The sequence below is a fragment of the Somniosus microcephalus genome, chromosome 15, assembly GCF_052327205.1.
Source record: "Somniosus microcephalus isolate GS21.2 chromosome 15, FLI_Smic_1.0, whole genome shotgun sequence".
NCBI lineage: Eukaryota > Metazoa > Chordata > Chondrichthyes > Squaliformes > Somniosidae > Somniosus > Somniosus microcephalus.
In genome coordinates, this window is record NC_141001.1 from 41,600,343 (window position 1) to 41,617,659 (window position 17,317).

A 17,317-nucleotide genomic window follows, 5' to 3' on the forward strand; every position below is an offset into this window, starting at 1 on the left:
TAGGATGCAGATCAGTCATAATATCATTGAATGGCGGAACAGACTTGAGGTGCTGAGTGGCCTACACCTGTCCCTATGTTCACAAGAAATCAAAGATGCTCTTGCTGCAAACAGCCTGTACACTGTTGCATTCTGACAAAGGACAGTCACAGTGTCCTGGTTCTTGGTGACCTACAGCCTTTAGCCAGTGTGTTTAAGCTACCTGCCTCATTGACTGAGGACCAGGAGCATGTGACAAAAACCACTTTACATGTGCTTGCATGTACAACGTGCATGAAACCGAGAAGGCAAACAGGAAAGTCAGTCTGCAGTGTTTGAAGTTCAGGAAAAGGCAACAGGGGATACCTTTGATGCAAAATGATGGCTAATGTCGTCCTCCTTTTGATAAGCAACTGACTTGTACTATAAAGGGAGCTGTTTTGTTCTGTGAATCCTGCAGTGCAAATAAGTGAAGTCAATTTCTAAAGGCTAACCAATTGAAATTATAACTTACATTTATGTAGTGCCTTTAATGTAGAAGAATGCCAATGCCAAAGGTGCTTCAGAGGCTAAGCAGAAATAAATGAATGCCAAGCCAAAAAAGGAAGTATTAGGAAGGGTGACCAAAAGGTTGGTCAAAGAGGTGGGTTTTAAGGAAAGTCTTAAAGGAGGACAGAGAGATGGAGGAGGGGAGCGACTTAGGCAGGGAATTCCAGAATATAGTGGCTGAAGGCACAGGGGCCAATAGTGGGGTGAGGGGGGAGATGCACAGCTGGCCAGAGTCAGAGGAATGGAGAGTTTTGAGGGTTATAGGGCTGGAGCAGGTTACAGAGATAGAGAGGGGGCGAGGCCATGAAGGAATTAAAACATGAGGGTAAGAATTTTAAATTGAAGGCATTGAAGGACTAGGTGTCAGTGTAGGTCAGCAAGGACGGGGGTGATAGATGAACGGAATGGTGCAGGATGGCATATAGGCAACAGACGTTGGGATATCTTGAAGTTTACGGAGGGTAAAGGATGGCAAACTGGCCAGGAGAGCATTAGAATATTCGAGTCTGGAGATGACAATGGTGTGAATGAGGCTTTCAACAAATTCTCTGACATTGGTTTAGTATCTTTGTCCTGCATAGTGCTTAAATGCTGCATTGAAATAACGAGAACAGTCGGGACCAGTGATCTGCTGGTAAAGAGGAAAGCAGTGCTCAGAGATTATGGCATCTTCTTGAACATAATTTTCCTGGCACCCGAGCATCAAACTAAAAGCACCTTTAAAGTATCTGTGATGCAGGAATATACTGATCAACAATTAACTCTCGCTCTCTCTCTCTCTTTCTTTCAACAGGGTACCAAGATGGTAAGTATGAGACTTGGTTTTCTAATTTAGCAATGTTCCCATACTTTGCAGTCAAATAGCCTGCTGTCACTCATGGTCTAGGTTCACTCATGAGTACCGACCACTCGGCCCAAGTGTCAGAAGGCTGCTGGTGCCCATGGAATCATGTACCCGGTTGTACGGGGGGTGGAAGGAACAGACAAGTTCACAATAGCTGTGTAAAAATATGTGCCTTCGTGTCCAGTGAGGAATATGACTGAGGTATCCCTCAGTGGCCACTGTGACATATACACTCGTGGATTATGGAGGCATTCCCCATGCTGACACGCTCCACAATAATGCTTAGTGGACAGCTGTGCCTGCTTCATCTCACTGCAGTAATCTTTGGTGTTGCTAAAATATTTCTGATATCAGCTGATGAATGTTCTAGAAACTGCAACAACCTCGCATACTGAAAGCTCGTCAGGAAACTTAAAAGTGCCAGTAAAACAAGGGCGTTTGAAGAACATTCTCCTTTTTAGCTTATGGAATGAATGTTCCCCTTCTCAGCTGGCTCCAATGTAAATGGGAGTGGTATAAAGAAACCTGTACAGTACTAACCTGATCTGAAAGTATTTGGGGCAGTGTAAAGGGAGTTTCACTCTGCATCTAACTTGTGCTGTAGCTGACCTGAGATTGCAAGATACTGACAAAGTTCACATGTTCCATTCCCCAGCAAAGACATTTTTAATCTTGAGGCCAAAAACTGACCTAAAATGTTAATATTTTCAAGGGTGTAAATGAATTAACACGAGGACCTGAGGATTGATTGTTATGCTTTTGTTATTGTTCACAGTGCCATCAATGTGGATTATTTTGAAGGATATTTCAGTAAGCAACACGCCGACTCTGACTGTGGATTCGCTGAAGAGTATGAGGTTAGAATATTAATCCTTCCCTGTGATTTGTTTCTGTTCTCTGTCCTGCTTTAGTTCCATTCTGGTTCAGGGCAGGCTGTGTTCACTGTTCTTTATGCCACAATCAGCAGCAATGACTTACTTTAGCATTACCTGGGTTTATGTGGCCTTGTGTTGCCAGAGTGTTATTTGGCCTAATGTTGCAGTTATCATGTAGAATTCTGCAGGCTGCCTCGCTCACTGACCCCTCTTCTGTTGCTACAGCTCGTGATGTTTTTACTTGCTGCCAAAGGAGTTGGTGTTGCTGTTAATCCTCCCTCCTCCCCCTCAGCACACTTTCTATTGGATGAACACCGATTGGTGCCCATGTTATTTGGGGAGGCCTGACACATCAGTCATTTCATCTGAAGGACCCTGCAAGTTAGCGATTCAGTGCGTGTGTATGTTTGTTCTCTTGACTTATGGATTATATTTCCTATGCTCATTCATGAGGCAAATGAACACATTATTAAAATATTGAGGGAGTGGGTTCCAAATCCTAGCCACCCATCTCCCGACAGTGCAGCTGGAATGTGACTGTGACCTTGCCATGTAGATCAGAGCCTGCTCCAATTTAGAATGGGTGCCTTGGAGGGTAATGAACGAAATATTTTTAAAACATACAACCATGTGGCAGATTGTTGGAAGATGGCAAAAATAAGGAATCTACTTTATACTAATAATAGAAAATGCTGGAATTACAAATCAGATCTATCATACTCCTAATCTGGCTCTCAATTTCCAGGACCTCAAAACTTTGGAATTCTTTACCTTCTTTAGTCTTCCCTTTTACCTACAAGTTGCACTGTGAGTATAATAATCTGGGATGTTATGATTAAGGTTATCCACCAGGTGGTGCTGTAGCCAATGCTGCTACAAAGGTCAGAGGTTTGCTTCCTGTATAGGTCAGTTTTCTGCCCTCGCAGCGCGTTCCTATGCAGAGCTAGACAGATAGCTAACAACTTGATATCTTCCCATAAAAATCACAAGGCTTGACTTTTCTTGTAAAGCTTTACTGAAAGATTCTTATTGTAAAACTGAAATACAACACAGAAATGGAAGCACACATTAGTATACAAGCGCATAACTGAGATGCATACACAAATTTAGGTACGCCTGAGCAACACAGTACATTTGGCATGTAAATTACCAAACACGTGGAAACACAGCTTACTGTGAATATACATTTAGCAAACTGGAGGGCATTCTCTTTAAATTAGCCCTGTACATAGTGCATCAAAATACAGCTACTAGTTAACCAGCTAGACAGAGCGAGCACTTCACGGCTAGCTGTGTAAGTTTGCTTACAGAGAAAAGTTACAAACTAAACATTTTCTGCAACATACAGTGTACACTAATCATCTATAACATTCTCAAGTACTTACAGACAGATAATATCCAAGACTCAGGCATGGGAACAATACAACTTCCCAGAGCATGTGCCACTGTAGGTCTGTAGTTTACTGCACTTACTGTGCTTTACAGCACTTTACTGCACTTTTACTGCAGTTGCTAGGTACCAAATAGCCACTAGGTGGCAGCACACAATGGGAATGACCCAACTTACTCAAACCCCTGAATTAACTGGAAAACTAACATAAATTGCTACAGAGAGACAGCACAGTCAGCACAAGGTGGAATGCCAGGATGCTGATGCAGGCTGTCTGTAAACATGTTTCCCAGTTCTTAATAAAGTACTCGTATTAATTCTAACATCTAGCCTCTTTGAGTTCCTTGTTCCACTTTCTGGATTTATCACAGTGAGCCTTGGCCCCTTCGCCTTGGTTCCTCAAGGGAAAAAAATCTGAAAATTCGAGAGATTGGCTAAACAGATTTTAATACATTTTTCAAGTGAGAAGCCCGTCTTCCTGGACAGACCTTTCACTCCTGAATCTCCTCTTTCCAGGAACTGAAGACAGTTGGAACCGTGCAGTCAACACAAGTCTCCCAGCAACCCCTGAACAAGCCTAAGAATCGCTACAATAACGTCTTACCCTGTAAGTATTCTGTGCGTGTGTCAATCTATCTGTCTGCCTCCCTTTGTCCTTCACTCACGCAGCCTGCTGGAATGTGTCCCCGCTCCCTTCTCCTTTCTGTATATCTCACCCTCTCTCTTTCCCCCCCCTACCCCCGCCACTTTTAATTTTCACTTTTCTCTTTCCCTTTCTTACTCTTCTGTGTTTACCTTCCTTTCGTGTTTCCTTGGGCGGAGAGAGGCAGTAGCATTAAGACTTGGGCAGGCAGATTAATGGTAGCAATACTGAAGACCATTGTCACTGGTGGAAAGAAATGTTGGAGACCCTGCTTATGCTAAGAGGTTCCTGCTTGCAGGGTTTCTGCAGTTTACTGGGGAGCAGGGGTGTTGGAGTATTGATGTTCGCATACAAGGCTACGGACCAAGTGCTGGAAAATGGGATTAGAATAGATAGGGCTTGATGGCCGGCGCGGACACGATGGGCCGAAGGGCCTCTTTCTGTGCTGTATAACTCTATGGGGGAGAAATTGGGTGGAGCCGCAAACGGGGCGCCAAGCTCGCCTGGGCGCTGGATTTAGCGCAGCGTTCGGAGCAGCAGCGACCGCTGGAAATTCAGCTTGAGCGCCCCAAGAGGGACACGGGGCAAGGCTCGAGGCACTCCGCGTCCCTCTTAGGGCGCTGAAACTGAATATTGCAGCGCAACGTGCCGCAGCGCCACACGCAGCACGGCACGCTGCGGTACTGCAGGCCTTCCTCCCAGTCTTAAGGGGGAGGGGCCTGCACCAGCGCAATCGGAGATCGCGAGTGCTGGCAAAAGAGCCCGGCACCGAGGAGAAGTGCCAGGCTCTCGGAAAACAGCCGGCAATGCTACGGGGGGCGATCAGGAGGCCGGGGACGGAGGTGCTGGCAGGCGGCCGCCGGAAAAAACGGCTGCCCTGCACCTCCACCTTAATTTTCGCCACTGCTGCCACAGGTAGGCCCCGTGAACCGGGCGCCATTTGCGAACGGCGCTACAGAGGCGGTCGCTGCCAAATATCGAAATCGGGGCGGTAGCGGGGCGCTGCGCACACCAATGACGTCATCAGAGGCGGCGCAGCGCAACAGGTTAACGCCGCCATTAGCGCCCCAGCTAAATATCGTGGGAGGCGTGGCCAGTGGCGCTAAAGCCACTGAGTGCCCTCTTTAGGCGCTAACTGGTGGTGCAGCCCACCGAATTTCTAGGCCTATGACTATGAACCATAGCTGCCTTTAGTGAACTTTTTGATTGTATTAGGGCCCTCTGAGATGGACTGTCCAAGTCTAACTGCAGCCCCCTCTCCTGCTTCCACCACAGCCATTCTGAGTGAAGTGAGCTTCCTGTGGTAAACCACTTTTATCGTTCACTATCGTTACACTATGGTTATCACTGTTTATATCGTTACACTATGGTTATCACTGTTTACACTGTTGTATCACTACACAAGGTCACCTCTTGTCACGCTGTTATACCTGGGCTGACCACAGCTGACTCCGCCCATGGCTCTGCCTGCTTGCCCAGGTATAAAGGTGGTCGACTGGCTGGTATTCCTCCTTGTTGGATCCGATCACCCACGAGGGTGGGCTCTGTTATTTAGCCAATAAAAACCTATAGTTACTAACTTAACTCGTCGCTTTTCATGAACTGAATTGATAGGTATATCAATTTTATTGGCTAAATTTTGAAATGTCTACAACGGAGCAGCCAAACGACCAGTCAGACGTACAGCCTCAGCCAAACGGCCATCTACAACAGCCCCAGCAGCCGGCCTGGCTACGAGCCCTCCGGCCACCGTACCTGGATCTAAACCCACAGGCTGCGAATTCAGCCCTCGACTTCGAACACTGGCTGAGCTGCTTCGAAGCCTACCTGGGAGAATCCGGCGTGCCTCCGGCATCCAAACTAAGAGTTCTGACCGCTCAGGTGAGCCCTAAAGTATTTGCACTCATCCGGGACATTGCCACATACGAGGACACCCTCAACCTGCTAAAAGAACAGTATCGGAGACCTGTAAACTCAATGTACGCCAGGCATCTCCTAAGATCCCGCTCGCAACAGCCAGGAGAGTCGGTTGATGATTTCTTACGGGCGCTGCAAATACTCGGCAGGGACTGTGACTTTAAAGCCGTAACAGCTGCAGAACATACAGATGGAAACATCCGAGATGCCTTTGTGAAAGGCCTTCGGTCAGACTACTCATGGCAAAGACTGCTGGAATCAAAGGACCTCGACCTGAAGACAGCTGCTACCCTCGCTCGCTCCTTGGAAGTGGCCCATCGGGACCTCGAGGCGTACTCCAGGTACTGTGCTGCGCGACCCTGGGACTCGGGCCCGACCCCGGCCGCAATACCCCTCGCACCGCCGCCTCTGGGACCTACCACAGCGTCGGTGTCCCGGAACCGATCGGGACCGCCACCCCCGGTACCGGCTGCGACATCGGAGCCCCGCGATCGGGCCGCCGGCTGCTTCTTCTGTGGCCAGGCGAAACACCCGAGGGCGCGCTGCCCTGCAAGAAACGCGACCTGCTCCGACTGCCACAAGAAAGGCCACTTCGCGAAGGCCTGCAAGGGGAAAGCCACAGACTCCAGCAGTGCCTCATGCGAGTTGTGGGGGCGGCCATCTTTCATCAAGGCCACAGATGCCAGTATCCCCTCGTGTGAGTCGTGGGGGCGGCCATCTTTGATCAAGGCCACCGACGCCGGCAGTGCCTCGTGAGTTGTGGGGGCGGCCATCTTCTCCGCCATCTTATTCAACGTCGTGGGCGCCGCCATTTTGTTCACCACACTCGACCGCCACCTTGTCTCCAGACCCGACCACCGCCTCACCCGCAGACTACAGCAGCTCGCTCAGCCATACACTAGCCTCCGTCACACTTGACCAAGCTCGCCCGCATCACCTGTCCAAGTCCATGATGGACATCAAAGTAAACGGCCACGCCACGACCTGCCTGTTCGACAGCGGAAGCACGGAGAGTTTCATCCATCCAGACACGGTGAGCCACTACTCCCTCACTGTCCGGCCAACGCGCAACCGGATCTCGATGGCGTCGAGGTCCCATTCTACAGACATCAGCGGCTACTGTGTTGTGACCCTGTCGGTTAGGGGCACGGAGTATAAAAATTTTAAACTTCTCGTCCTGCCCCAGCTCTGCGCTGCCATCCTACTAGGGCTGGATTTCCAATGCCACCTCCAAAGTGTCACTTTGGCATACGGTGGACCCCTCCCCCCACTCACAGTCTACAACCAGCAGCTTTTAAACCGCCCACCGCGTACCACCTGCGGCCTATCCACCCTCAAGGTCCCGCCCCCCTCCCTGTTCGCTAACCTCACCCGCGACTGTAAACCCGTCGCTACCAAGAGCAGGCGGTACAGCGCCGGGGACAGAGCTTTTATTAGCTCTGAGGTGCAGCGTCTCCTGAAGGAGGGCATCATCGAGGGGAGCACCAGCCCCTGGCGTGCCCAGGTCGTAGTCGTTAAGACCGGCAATAAAAACCGCCTGGACATCGACTACAGCCAAACCATAAACCGGTACACCCAGCTGGACGCATACCCCCTTCCCCGCATATCTGATATGGTCAATCAGATTGCACAGTACCGGGTATTCTCCACCATCGACCTTAAGTCGGCCTATCACCAACTCCCTATCCGCCCTGAGGACCGCCAGTATACCGCCTTCGAGGCGAATGGCCGCCTCTACCACTTCCTTAGGGTTCCCTTCGGCGTCACCAACGGGGTTTCGGTCTTCCAAAGGGAGATGGACCGGATGGTTGACCAGAACGGGCTGCATGCCACGTTCCCTTATCTAGATAACGTCACCATCTGCGGCCGCGACCGGCAGGACCATGATGTTAATCTGGAGAGATTCCTCCGTACGGCCCAACGGCTGAACCTCACCTACAATAAGGAGAAATGTGTGTTTAACACCTCGCGTCTTGCCATCCTCGGCTGCGTAGTAGAGAATGGAGTCATCGGCCCCGACCCCGAAAGAATGCGCCCCCTCATGGAGCTTCCCCTTCCCCACTGTCAAAAGGCACTGAAGAGAACCCTGGGGCTCTTCGCCTACTATGCCCAATGGGTGCCCAATTATGCGGACAAAGCCAGACCCCTCATGAAGTCAACCTCCTTCCCCCTGACGGCAGAAGCATGCGCAGCCTTAAGGGAGACATTGCTAAGGCCACAATGCACGCGGTGGATGAGTCTATCCCTTTCCAAGTGGAGAGCGATGCATCCGACTTCGCCCTAGCTGCAACCCTTAACCAGGCGGGGAGACCTGTGGCCTTCTTCTCAAGGACCCTCCAGGGCCCTGAGATCCGACACTCTTCGGTCGAGAAGGAGGCCCAGGCGATCGTGGAGGCAGTACGACGCTGGAGGCATTACCTGGCAGGCAAACGATTTACCCTCCTCACCGACCAGCGTTCGGTCGCTTTTATGTTTAATAACAAGCTGAGGGGCAAAATCAAGAACGACAAGATCTTGAGGTGGAGAATCGAGCTCTCCACCTACGATTATGATATCTTGTACCGGCCTGGTAAACTGAACGAACCCCCAGATGCTCTATCACGAAGTACATGCGCCAACGCGCAAATTGATAGACTGCAGACCCTCCACAACGACCTCTGCCACCCAGGGTCACCAGACTTTACCACTTCATTAAGGCCCGCAACCTGCCCTACTCCATCGAGGAGGTCAGGACCATGACCAGGAACTGCCAAACCTGTGCCGAATGCAAACCGCATTTCTTTAGGCCGGACAGAGCAAGCCTGATCAAGGCCACCCGCCCCTTCGAGCGCTTGAGCATCGATTTTAAGGGGCCCCTCCCGTCCTCTGACCGTAATGTGTACTTCCTCAACATTATTGATGCGTACTCCCGTTTCCCCTTTGCCTTCCCCTGCCCAGACATGACCAGTACCACGGTCATCAAATGCCTGAACGACCTCTTTGCCTTGTTCGGGTTCCCGAACTATATACATAGCGACCGGGGCTCATCCTTCATGAGCGAGGAACTTCACCAGTTCCTACTAGCGAGAGGTATTGCTGCAAGCAGGACCACCAGCTACAACCCCCGAGGGAACGGCCAGGTGGAAAGAGAGAACGCGACTGTCTGGAAGGCCGTTCTCTTAGCCTTAAAGTCTAAGGGCCTCCCAACCTCTCGCTGGCAGGAAGTCCTCCCGGCAGCGCTGCATTCCATCCGGTCACTGCTTTGCACTGCCATTAACGCCACCCCCCATGAACGAATGTTTGTTTTCCCCAGGAAGTCGACTACGGGAACCTCGCTACCAACATGGCTGACTTCTCCGGGGCCCGTCTTGCTGCGAAAGCACGTGAGGGCCCATAAAACGGACCCCCTGGTCGAGAGGGTGGACCTCCTGCACGCCAACCCCCAGTACGCCTATGTGGCATACCCAGACGGGCGGGAGGACACAGTCTCCTTACGAGACCTCGCACCCTCGGGCACCCCTGAGACACCACCGTTACCCCCCACCACCCCCCCAAATCCAGCCCAGGTAGACGGCATGCCGGAACCCCACGAGCCTTCGCCGACCACGCAGACACCAGCATTAACATCGGATACTGCAACACCGCCGCCGCTGCTGCGCCGATCAGAAAGGCTTACGAGGCCTCCGGACAGACTGACATACCCAAACTGGTAGTACACTTCACCCCGCCGGACTCAAATTTAAACAAGGGGTGAATGTGGTAAACCACTTTTATCGTTCACTATCGTTACACTATGGTTATCACTGTTTATATCGTTACACTCTGGTTATCACTGTTTACACTGTTGTATCACTACACAAGGTCACCTCTTGTCACGCTGTTATACCTGGGCTGACCACAGCTGACTCCGCCCATGGCTCCGCCTGCTTGCCCAGGTACAAAGGTGGTCGACTGGCTGGTATTCCTCCTTGTTGGATCCGATCACCCACGAGGGTGGGCTCTGTTATTTAGCCAATAAAAACCTATAGTTACTAACTTAACTCGTCGCTTTTCATGAACTGAATTGATAGGTATATCACTTCCGTTATACATTGGCCCAGATATTCCGATCGCAGGCCTCCCGCGGGCAGAGGACTGCGATCTGGAAAAATTTGCGCCCTTACCTGAGGGCTCCCAGGAGGCACACAATTCCGAAGCTGGGCCTCTCCAAACTGCTGGTGCGCAGGGCCTACGTATCCCAGAGGCCCAGGTAGTTTGCAATGTCCCTGGGATCACGTGGGCCATGGGGAGCCAATCACAGAAGGGAATCTCCCTTCATACATTTGACAGGAAGACCTGTCAAATATATGAATGGAGATCACCCCCAAAACACAGTAAAACTTTAAATAAATGTAAAAAAAATCACATTTTTAAAATGACTTGAAAGTACAATAAATTAACTATTTTAAACAATACTTTAAATTTTTGAAAAAAATAATTAAAGTTTTTTACGGGGCTAAAAATAAACATTAAAAAAAAAAATTTTTTTTAATGATAAATCAGTGGAAAAAAAATTTATTTTACTTTTTTCAACTCTTTTATCCTGGTAAAAGCAGGCCTTATGCTTTTACCAGGTGCAAGAATTGTAAGGGTTTTCTGCGGGCAGAGGGTCTCCAAAAAGCGGAACTATCCGCCCGCAGAGGCCCTGCTCCAGGGCAGCCGGAGGATCTGTCAAGAGCTTTCTTGACAGATCGGAAATGCTGGTTTCCAGCGCATGCGCTGTGCATACCTGAAACCGGCATTTCCGATGTCCCTACGGGTGGATACACAGCGCGTACCCACCCGTAGGGATCGGAATATCCAGCCCATTACAATGCATTGGTGGGTCGCAGAATTTCACGCAATACCTGTTGCTCCTGTAGGTGGTGCTGTGACAGGAATTAATTTACATGTTATTTAATGTTACCATCTTTCAAAAGAACTACGGTTGACAGGTTTTTCCATTCTGACCTGTATTGCATTTAACAGCCACTAGGTGGCTCTTTCCTGGTGCTGTATCCCCAACACTGAGTCAGGGCTTTAGTACGATAAAGATATAAAAGTATGATTTGTAATATCTTAACATGTCGCTTAAGATTTTATTTTCAGTTTCCTGTCCTTACCAACTCGACACCTGCTGTTGCAATCTCTTGGTTCCCACCTGCGAACTACAACAGCCAGCGATGCTCTGCCAGTTTTGCTCCTTACAGACAAGGTCTCTGGAAACAGTCACAATGGCGTTCCCAACCCTCCTTCCCCCTGCTTTGGCCACAAGAACGCCTTGACTGTGAAGGAAATGGAATGCACTCTCCCCCACCCCTGCTGAGAGCATCCAACTCCTGGAAGGGGAACTCCCACCTCTGAGATGATGGCTCTGGCCTCCAGTATATGCAAGGCTGCAAAGGCCAAGATCCAGTTTTGACCCCAGCAGATGGACAGGCAGTGCATCTCCCCCACAGAGGGTTTGGAGCCTTTGGTCCCTCTCATTCCTCTCACCATTCCCCTCCTGCTCCTCCACACTTTCTCCTCCCATGTCCCTCTCCTCTTTACTTTCAACTTTCCCTTTCCTATCTCTCCTCTCTTTTCCTTCTCTTCCCCCTCTCTCCCTTTCTTTTTCTTCCCCCATCTGTCTTCCTCCACCCACCTCCCTTGCCTCGTTCCATTTATCCTCTTGCCCTCTAACCCTGCTTGGTCTCACTACTGTACTTCATTTTGATTTCCCATGTGCAACATTATGGGAGGTCAGAAAGTGCTCAATTCTAGAAAGAATCTGCTGGCGGTAACAAGTAGCCTGATGGTGATGAGTGAAACAGATAGAGCTGCTGGTGTGGCAAAATATATTCACCCATAATAGACCTTCTCTTGGCCAGTCCATCCCAGTGCAGAGTCTGTCCCCTCAACAAAAACTCTTCCCTTCAACAAATGAAGTTCCAGCCCCAAATGTATCATGCTAACCCAGTAAGATTTTATTCTGAAATAAATGTAGTAGGTGGGATATATTTATTTTGCAACACCAGCTATTCATTGGGGGCACAGTGGGTTGACACACACCTCCCAGTAGGCAATTCGCATCCTCTAGTTGGGATCTGCAGTGTTGTGGATTTCCAAGGTAGGTGCTTGCTGGCGAAATGGAGCAAGCTGCTGTCTGCTCACTTTGCCCCCACTAATAGAGCTGGCGTGTTTCACTCTGCACCTCAGATCAGCTGTTTCTGCTGGCCAGTTTTATTTTTTTTGAGCAGAAACTGTGGAAACGGGATGGAATCATCCTGTAGGCCAAGGGTTGGGAATTCCACAGTTAGAGTAGCGGAGGGATGAGCTTTGATGAGCCGAATAATCTCTTCTCGTCCTTGGCTTTTCTTATGTTACAATATTGATACTGTATGACTGAATTGGAAAGTGTCCCGTTCCCTATCACTAGCATATCGCTCCTCGATTAGCACAAAAAACTATAATACCAGATTTTTAAAAGAACCTGACCTTTCTTCATGTTGTCAAGTAATGACTGAGTTAGCAGAGATCTACTGCGAGGTCAGAGCAGGTACTTTGCTAATGCCCATTGAAGTGGTCAGGCGAGCTCTCGTCTCCTGCCAATGTGCTGCACACCCTTGTGCATTTTTATCACTTGTGTAAAATAATCATGTTTCTGTTAATCTTTAGATGATGCCAGTCGAGTTAAACTCTCTGCCTCTGCAGACCCATCCAGTGATTACATCAATGCTAATTTCATGCCGGTGAGTTACATCAATTTATTCTATATAGAACTAGTAGATCTAGTTATACATGGTCTTTCAAAAGGCCTTCGATAAGGTACCGCATAGTAGACTCATGATTTAAGGTCAGAGCGTGTGGAGTTAAGTGACGAGTAGCAGAATGGTTAGCAAACTGGCTACAAAAGAGAAAACTAGAGTTTGGGTTAAAGGTACAGGAGACTTTGGTTTATCCGGAGGTTGTATGTCCGGAAACCTCGATCTACCGGCAGAAATCAGGAGCCGTTCTGTTAGGTTGTTTTTCTTCTCGTGGCTTTTTTTTCCAACAGTCAGGCTTTGGAAAGTCTCTCTGAAGCTGTTGCTAAGCTACAGAGACGCATCCAAGGTGCGGGCCGACTGTTTGAAGCTGTTGCTAAGCAACAGTGTTTGTTGTCAGATACGGAGATGAAAATCTCCGTATGCTTCAACATTAACTTTGTATGTCCGGCAGTTTTGATAGATCGGCAACAGCTCGGTCCCATCGGTGCCGGATATCACAACATTTCCTGTAGTTAGTCAGACTCGTGGAAAGTGGTGTTCCACAGGGATTGGTGATAACTGATTTGGACTCTGGAACTGGAAGTACAATATCAAAATTTGGTACACTACATATGATCAGACTGTACAATCTAAATTCAGTTCAGAGTCACAGCTTTGGGCAAAGATATCTGGGCCTTCAAGTAAAAACTTCAATGAGTTCAATGGATAAATTAAATCGTCTTATTGTGAACTATGTAATTTTTTCATTTGTTATATTTTGTTTAAACCTTTATTTTGGATATTAGAGATTCACTTACTGAAGAAAAAAAAATTAAACAAATTTCCATAAAGTATTTGTGCAATCTGGCTACCAGATTCCCAACAAATCAGAATGACGGGTTTACATAGAGAAAAGCCACTATAAGAATGGACATGGGAATTTATAATGGGCAAAAAGTGTGACAAAAATGTGGACAACAGGAAGTCGAGTTGTGCAGACAGGCAGTGCACACAAATGTAACATTTTTAATATTGTATAGATAGGGTGGGACACACACACTGAGATCCTGTTATACACTTTGGGGTGCGTCATTTTCTTTCTCCCTCTCTCTGGCCGGAATTTCCCGGGGGTTCAGTGGGCGGGATCGGTGGCAGGTCGGGTGGGAAATTTGACCCCGCTGCAACGTGCCTTTCCCAATGTCGGATCTGTCAGCATTGAGCAGACCCGACAGGCAGCGGCAGGCGACCCAATTAATCTCCTTAACATCTAGTTGACAGATCATTAACAGGCTTTTTAACTTACCTTTTCACTTTAACTTCATGGCCACGGGAACTACACTGTTCAGGGACCACGGCTGTCAACCTGAGGCGGGAGTTCAGTGACCATTGCTCCATCTGATTACTTGACAGCTTCAAATGTACAGTAAAAGCTCCCACCTGACAGACCATCACTTTCCTCAGCCACAAGCTGTTTCTCGGTCCATTTCCAGCACAGATTCTGCAGACTTTCCACTCTCCATCCACTCTCTCACCTCATTGGAAGAACTCTCTCACCATTGACAGAATGCTTCTGTCATCTCTACTTCACGTGCCATCTATTCCATCAGCATGGGTGCCCTTTATATTGTCTCACCTTGGTCCTCAGAATCTGACCACGATCAGCCCCAACACCAGAAGCACCAACAACAACACCAACCTTCTCCACAATCAACTGATGCTGCACAGGACACAGGGCATCAGCACCCGGAAGGCAAGAGATGACCTCACCGTAGCCAGATTTACTTCACTTGACGCTGTACACCCATATGGCTGCCACATGATGCGCCTTGTTGTCACCACCCCACACCAACACTATGTCCAAGCCATTCCTTTCACACTCGCCACCATTGCGGGAGGTACAGTTATGCCTCGCCATTCACTGCACCTCACTAAGCCACTTCCAAAGGTGCACACACATCTATCTGTCCAAGAACGCAAAGTGTTGAAAATAAAGATTTCAATATTTGACAGCACATTAACAGAAACTTCACATGAACATTGGATAAAACACCTGAGTGGCTACCCTTGTTTGTTGTTAGTTGGTATGATTACACTAGGATGAGGGTGAGTGTGAGGGGTGGCTCGTGAGATTGGAATGTGATAATGTAGATAGAGAGAGGGGGATGGGTGGAGGTGCAAGGTAAGTTGGTGTGAGTAAGGATGTGCAGGAGTAGGGTAGGGAAGGCAGAGTGATGGGGATGTGATGAGAGGCACAGCAGGATGAAGGTGAGTGCGGCTTTGTACTAACGTTTTGTGATCTAATGTTTTGTGATCTAATGAGATCATTGAAAGGTTTGTGCCACTGCACCCAGGTCCTCCTGACCACATCCCTGCTTGTGCCCTCCTCTGCAATGTGCAACCAGAGGAGGTCTATTCCACCCATCGGAAGGGAAGAGGACCTCCCTGCATGCTCTGACACACTCCGTAAGCATATGGAGGGAGTCATGGTGAGCCTGGGTGCAACCCTGCACCTCTGTGCAATCGCTCCGTATTTGCAGCACAATGCTGTAGAACACTGACAGCACAGATGTCAAAAGAAAATCGGCCATGTACCCTTTAAGGAAACCGGCTGATGACGTGTCATGAATGACGTCACCAGACCCGCTTCCTCTAATTGAACTGGAAAACGCACTGGCGGGCCTAATAAGCCCTATCAACGAAAAATCATTTTCCAGAGTGGGATGGAGCCAGCAGTCGGGTCCGGACTCGCCGAAGTGAGGAAAATCTCGGCCTCTGTCTCTCTCGCACACACACCCTGTTGCATATAGGATGGGACACCCACACAATGGGCAGCTCTAATTGCCAACATGAACTGAGTGCAGCAGTGTTAACTGTACAATGGGAATGTACAAGTGGTTTCACGAACAGAAACAGGAGGGGGTTAATGACAATTTTACAACAACAACAACAGCTTGTATTTATATAGCGCCTTTAACGTCGTAAAACGTCCCACGGCGCATCATAGGAGTATTAAAAGACAAAAAATTTGACACCGAGCCACATGAGATGTTAGGGCAGGTGACCATAAGCTTAGTCAAAGGGGTAGGTTTTAAGGAGCGTCTTAAAGGAGGAAAAAGAGGTAGCAATGCAGAGAGGTTTAGGAAGGGAATTCGAGAGCTTAGGGCCTAGGCAACAGAAGGCATGGCCACCAATGGTTGAGCGATTATAATCAGGGATGCTCAAGAGGGCAGAATTAGAGAAGCGCAGATATCTCGGGGGATTGTGGGGGCTGAAGGAGTTTACAGAGATAGGGAGGGGCGAGGCCATGGAGGGATTTGTAAACAAGGATGAGAATTTTAAAAGCGAGACGTTGCTTAACTGGGAGCCAATGTAGGTCAGCGAGCACAGGGGTGATGGGTGAACGGGACTTGGTGTTAGGTAGGACACAGGCAGCTGAGTTTTGGATGACTTCAGTTTACGTAGGGTAGAATGTGAGAGGCCAGCCAGGAGTGCGTTGGAAAAGTCAAGTCTAGAGGTAACAAAGGCATGGATGAGGGTTTCAGCAGCGGATGAGCTGAGGCAAGGGCAGAGACGGGCGATGTTATGGAGGTGGAAATAGGCGTTCTTAGTTATGCTGTGGATATGTGGTCGGAAGCTCGCTTCAGGGTCAAATATGACACCAAGGTTGCGAACAGTGTGGTTCAGCCTCAGACAGATGTTAGGGAGAGGGATGGAGTCGGTGGCTAGGGAATGGAGTTTGTGGCAGGGACCAAAAACAATGGCTTCAGTCTTCCCAATATTTAATTGGAGAAAATTGTTGCGGACAAGCAGTCTGAGAATTTAGACACCGTGGAGGGATTGAGAGACATGGTGGTGAGGTAGAGCTGGGTGTCGTCGGCGTACATGTGGAAACTGACGCTGTGTTTACAGATGATGTCACCAAGGGGCAACATGTAGATGAGAAGTAGGAGTGGGGCCAAGGATAGATCCTTGGGGGACACCAAAGGTAACGATGCGGGAGCAGGAAGAGAAGCTGTTGCAGGTGATTCTCTGGCTACAATTAGATAGATAAGAATGGAACCAGGAGAGTGCAGTCCCACCCAGCTGGACGACGGTGGACAGGCGTTGGAGGAGGATGGAGTGATCAACCATGTCAAAGGCTGCAGACAAGTCCAGAAGGGCGAGGAGAGATAGTTTACCTTTGTCGCAGTCACAAAGGATGTCATTTGATGAGAGCCGTTTCGGTACTGTGGCAGGGGCGGAAACCTGATTGGAGGGATTCAAACATGGAGTTGCGGGAAAGATGGGCACGGATTTGGGAGGGGACAACATGTTCAAGGACTTTGGAGAGGAAAGGGAGGTAGGAGATCGGGCGGTAGTTTGCAAGGATGGAGGGGGTCCAGGGTTGGTTTTTTGAGG

At 49.0% G+C, this 17,317-nt stretch overlaps 1 protein-coding gene across 1 annotated transcript in view; it reads left to right on the plus strand.

Annotated features, from left to right (window-relative positions):
• The window catches only part of ptprja (protein tyrosine phosphatase receptor type Ja), a 228,552-nt gene that overhangs the window by 182,290 nt on the left and 28,945 nt on the right, over positions 1-17,317 (plus strand). The window contains exons 23-26 of the mRNA XM_086007664.1: positions 598-609; positions 2,148-2,229; positions 4,154-4,244; positions 12,852-12,925. Coding sequence (XP_085863790.1) covers positions 598-609; positions 2,148-2,229; positions 4,154-4,244; positions 12,852-12,925 — 259 coding nt within the window. The remainder of the gene's footprint in view (positions 1-597; positions 610-2,147; positions 2,230-4,153; positions 4,245-12,851; positions 12,926-17,317) is intronic.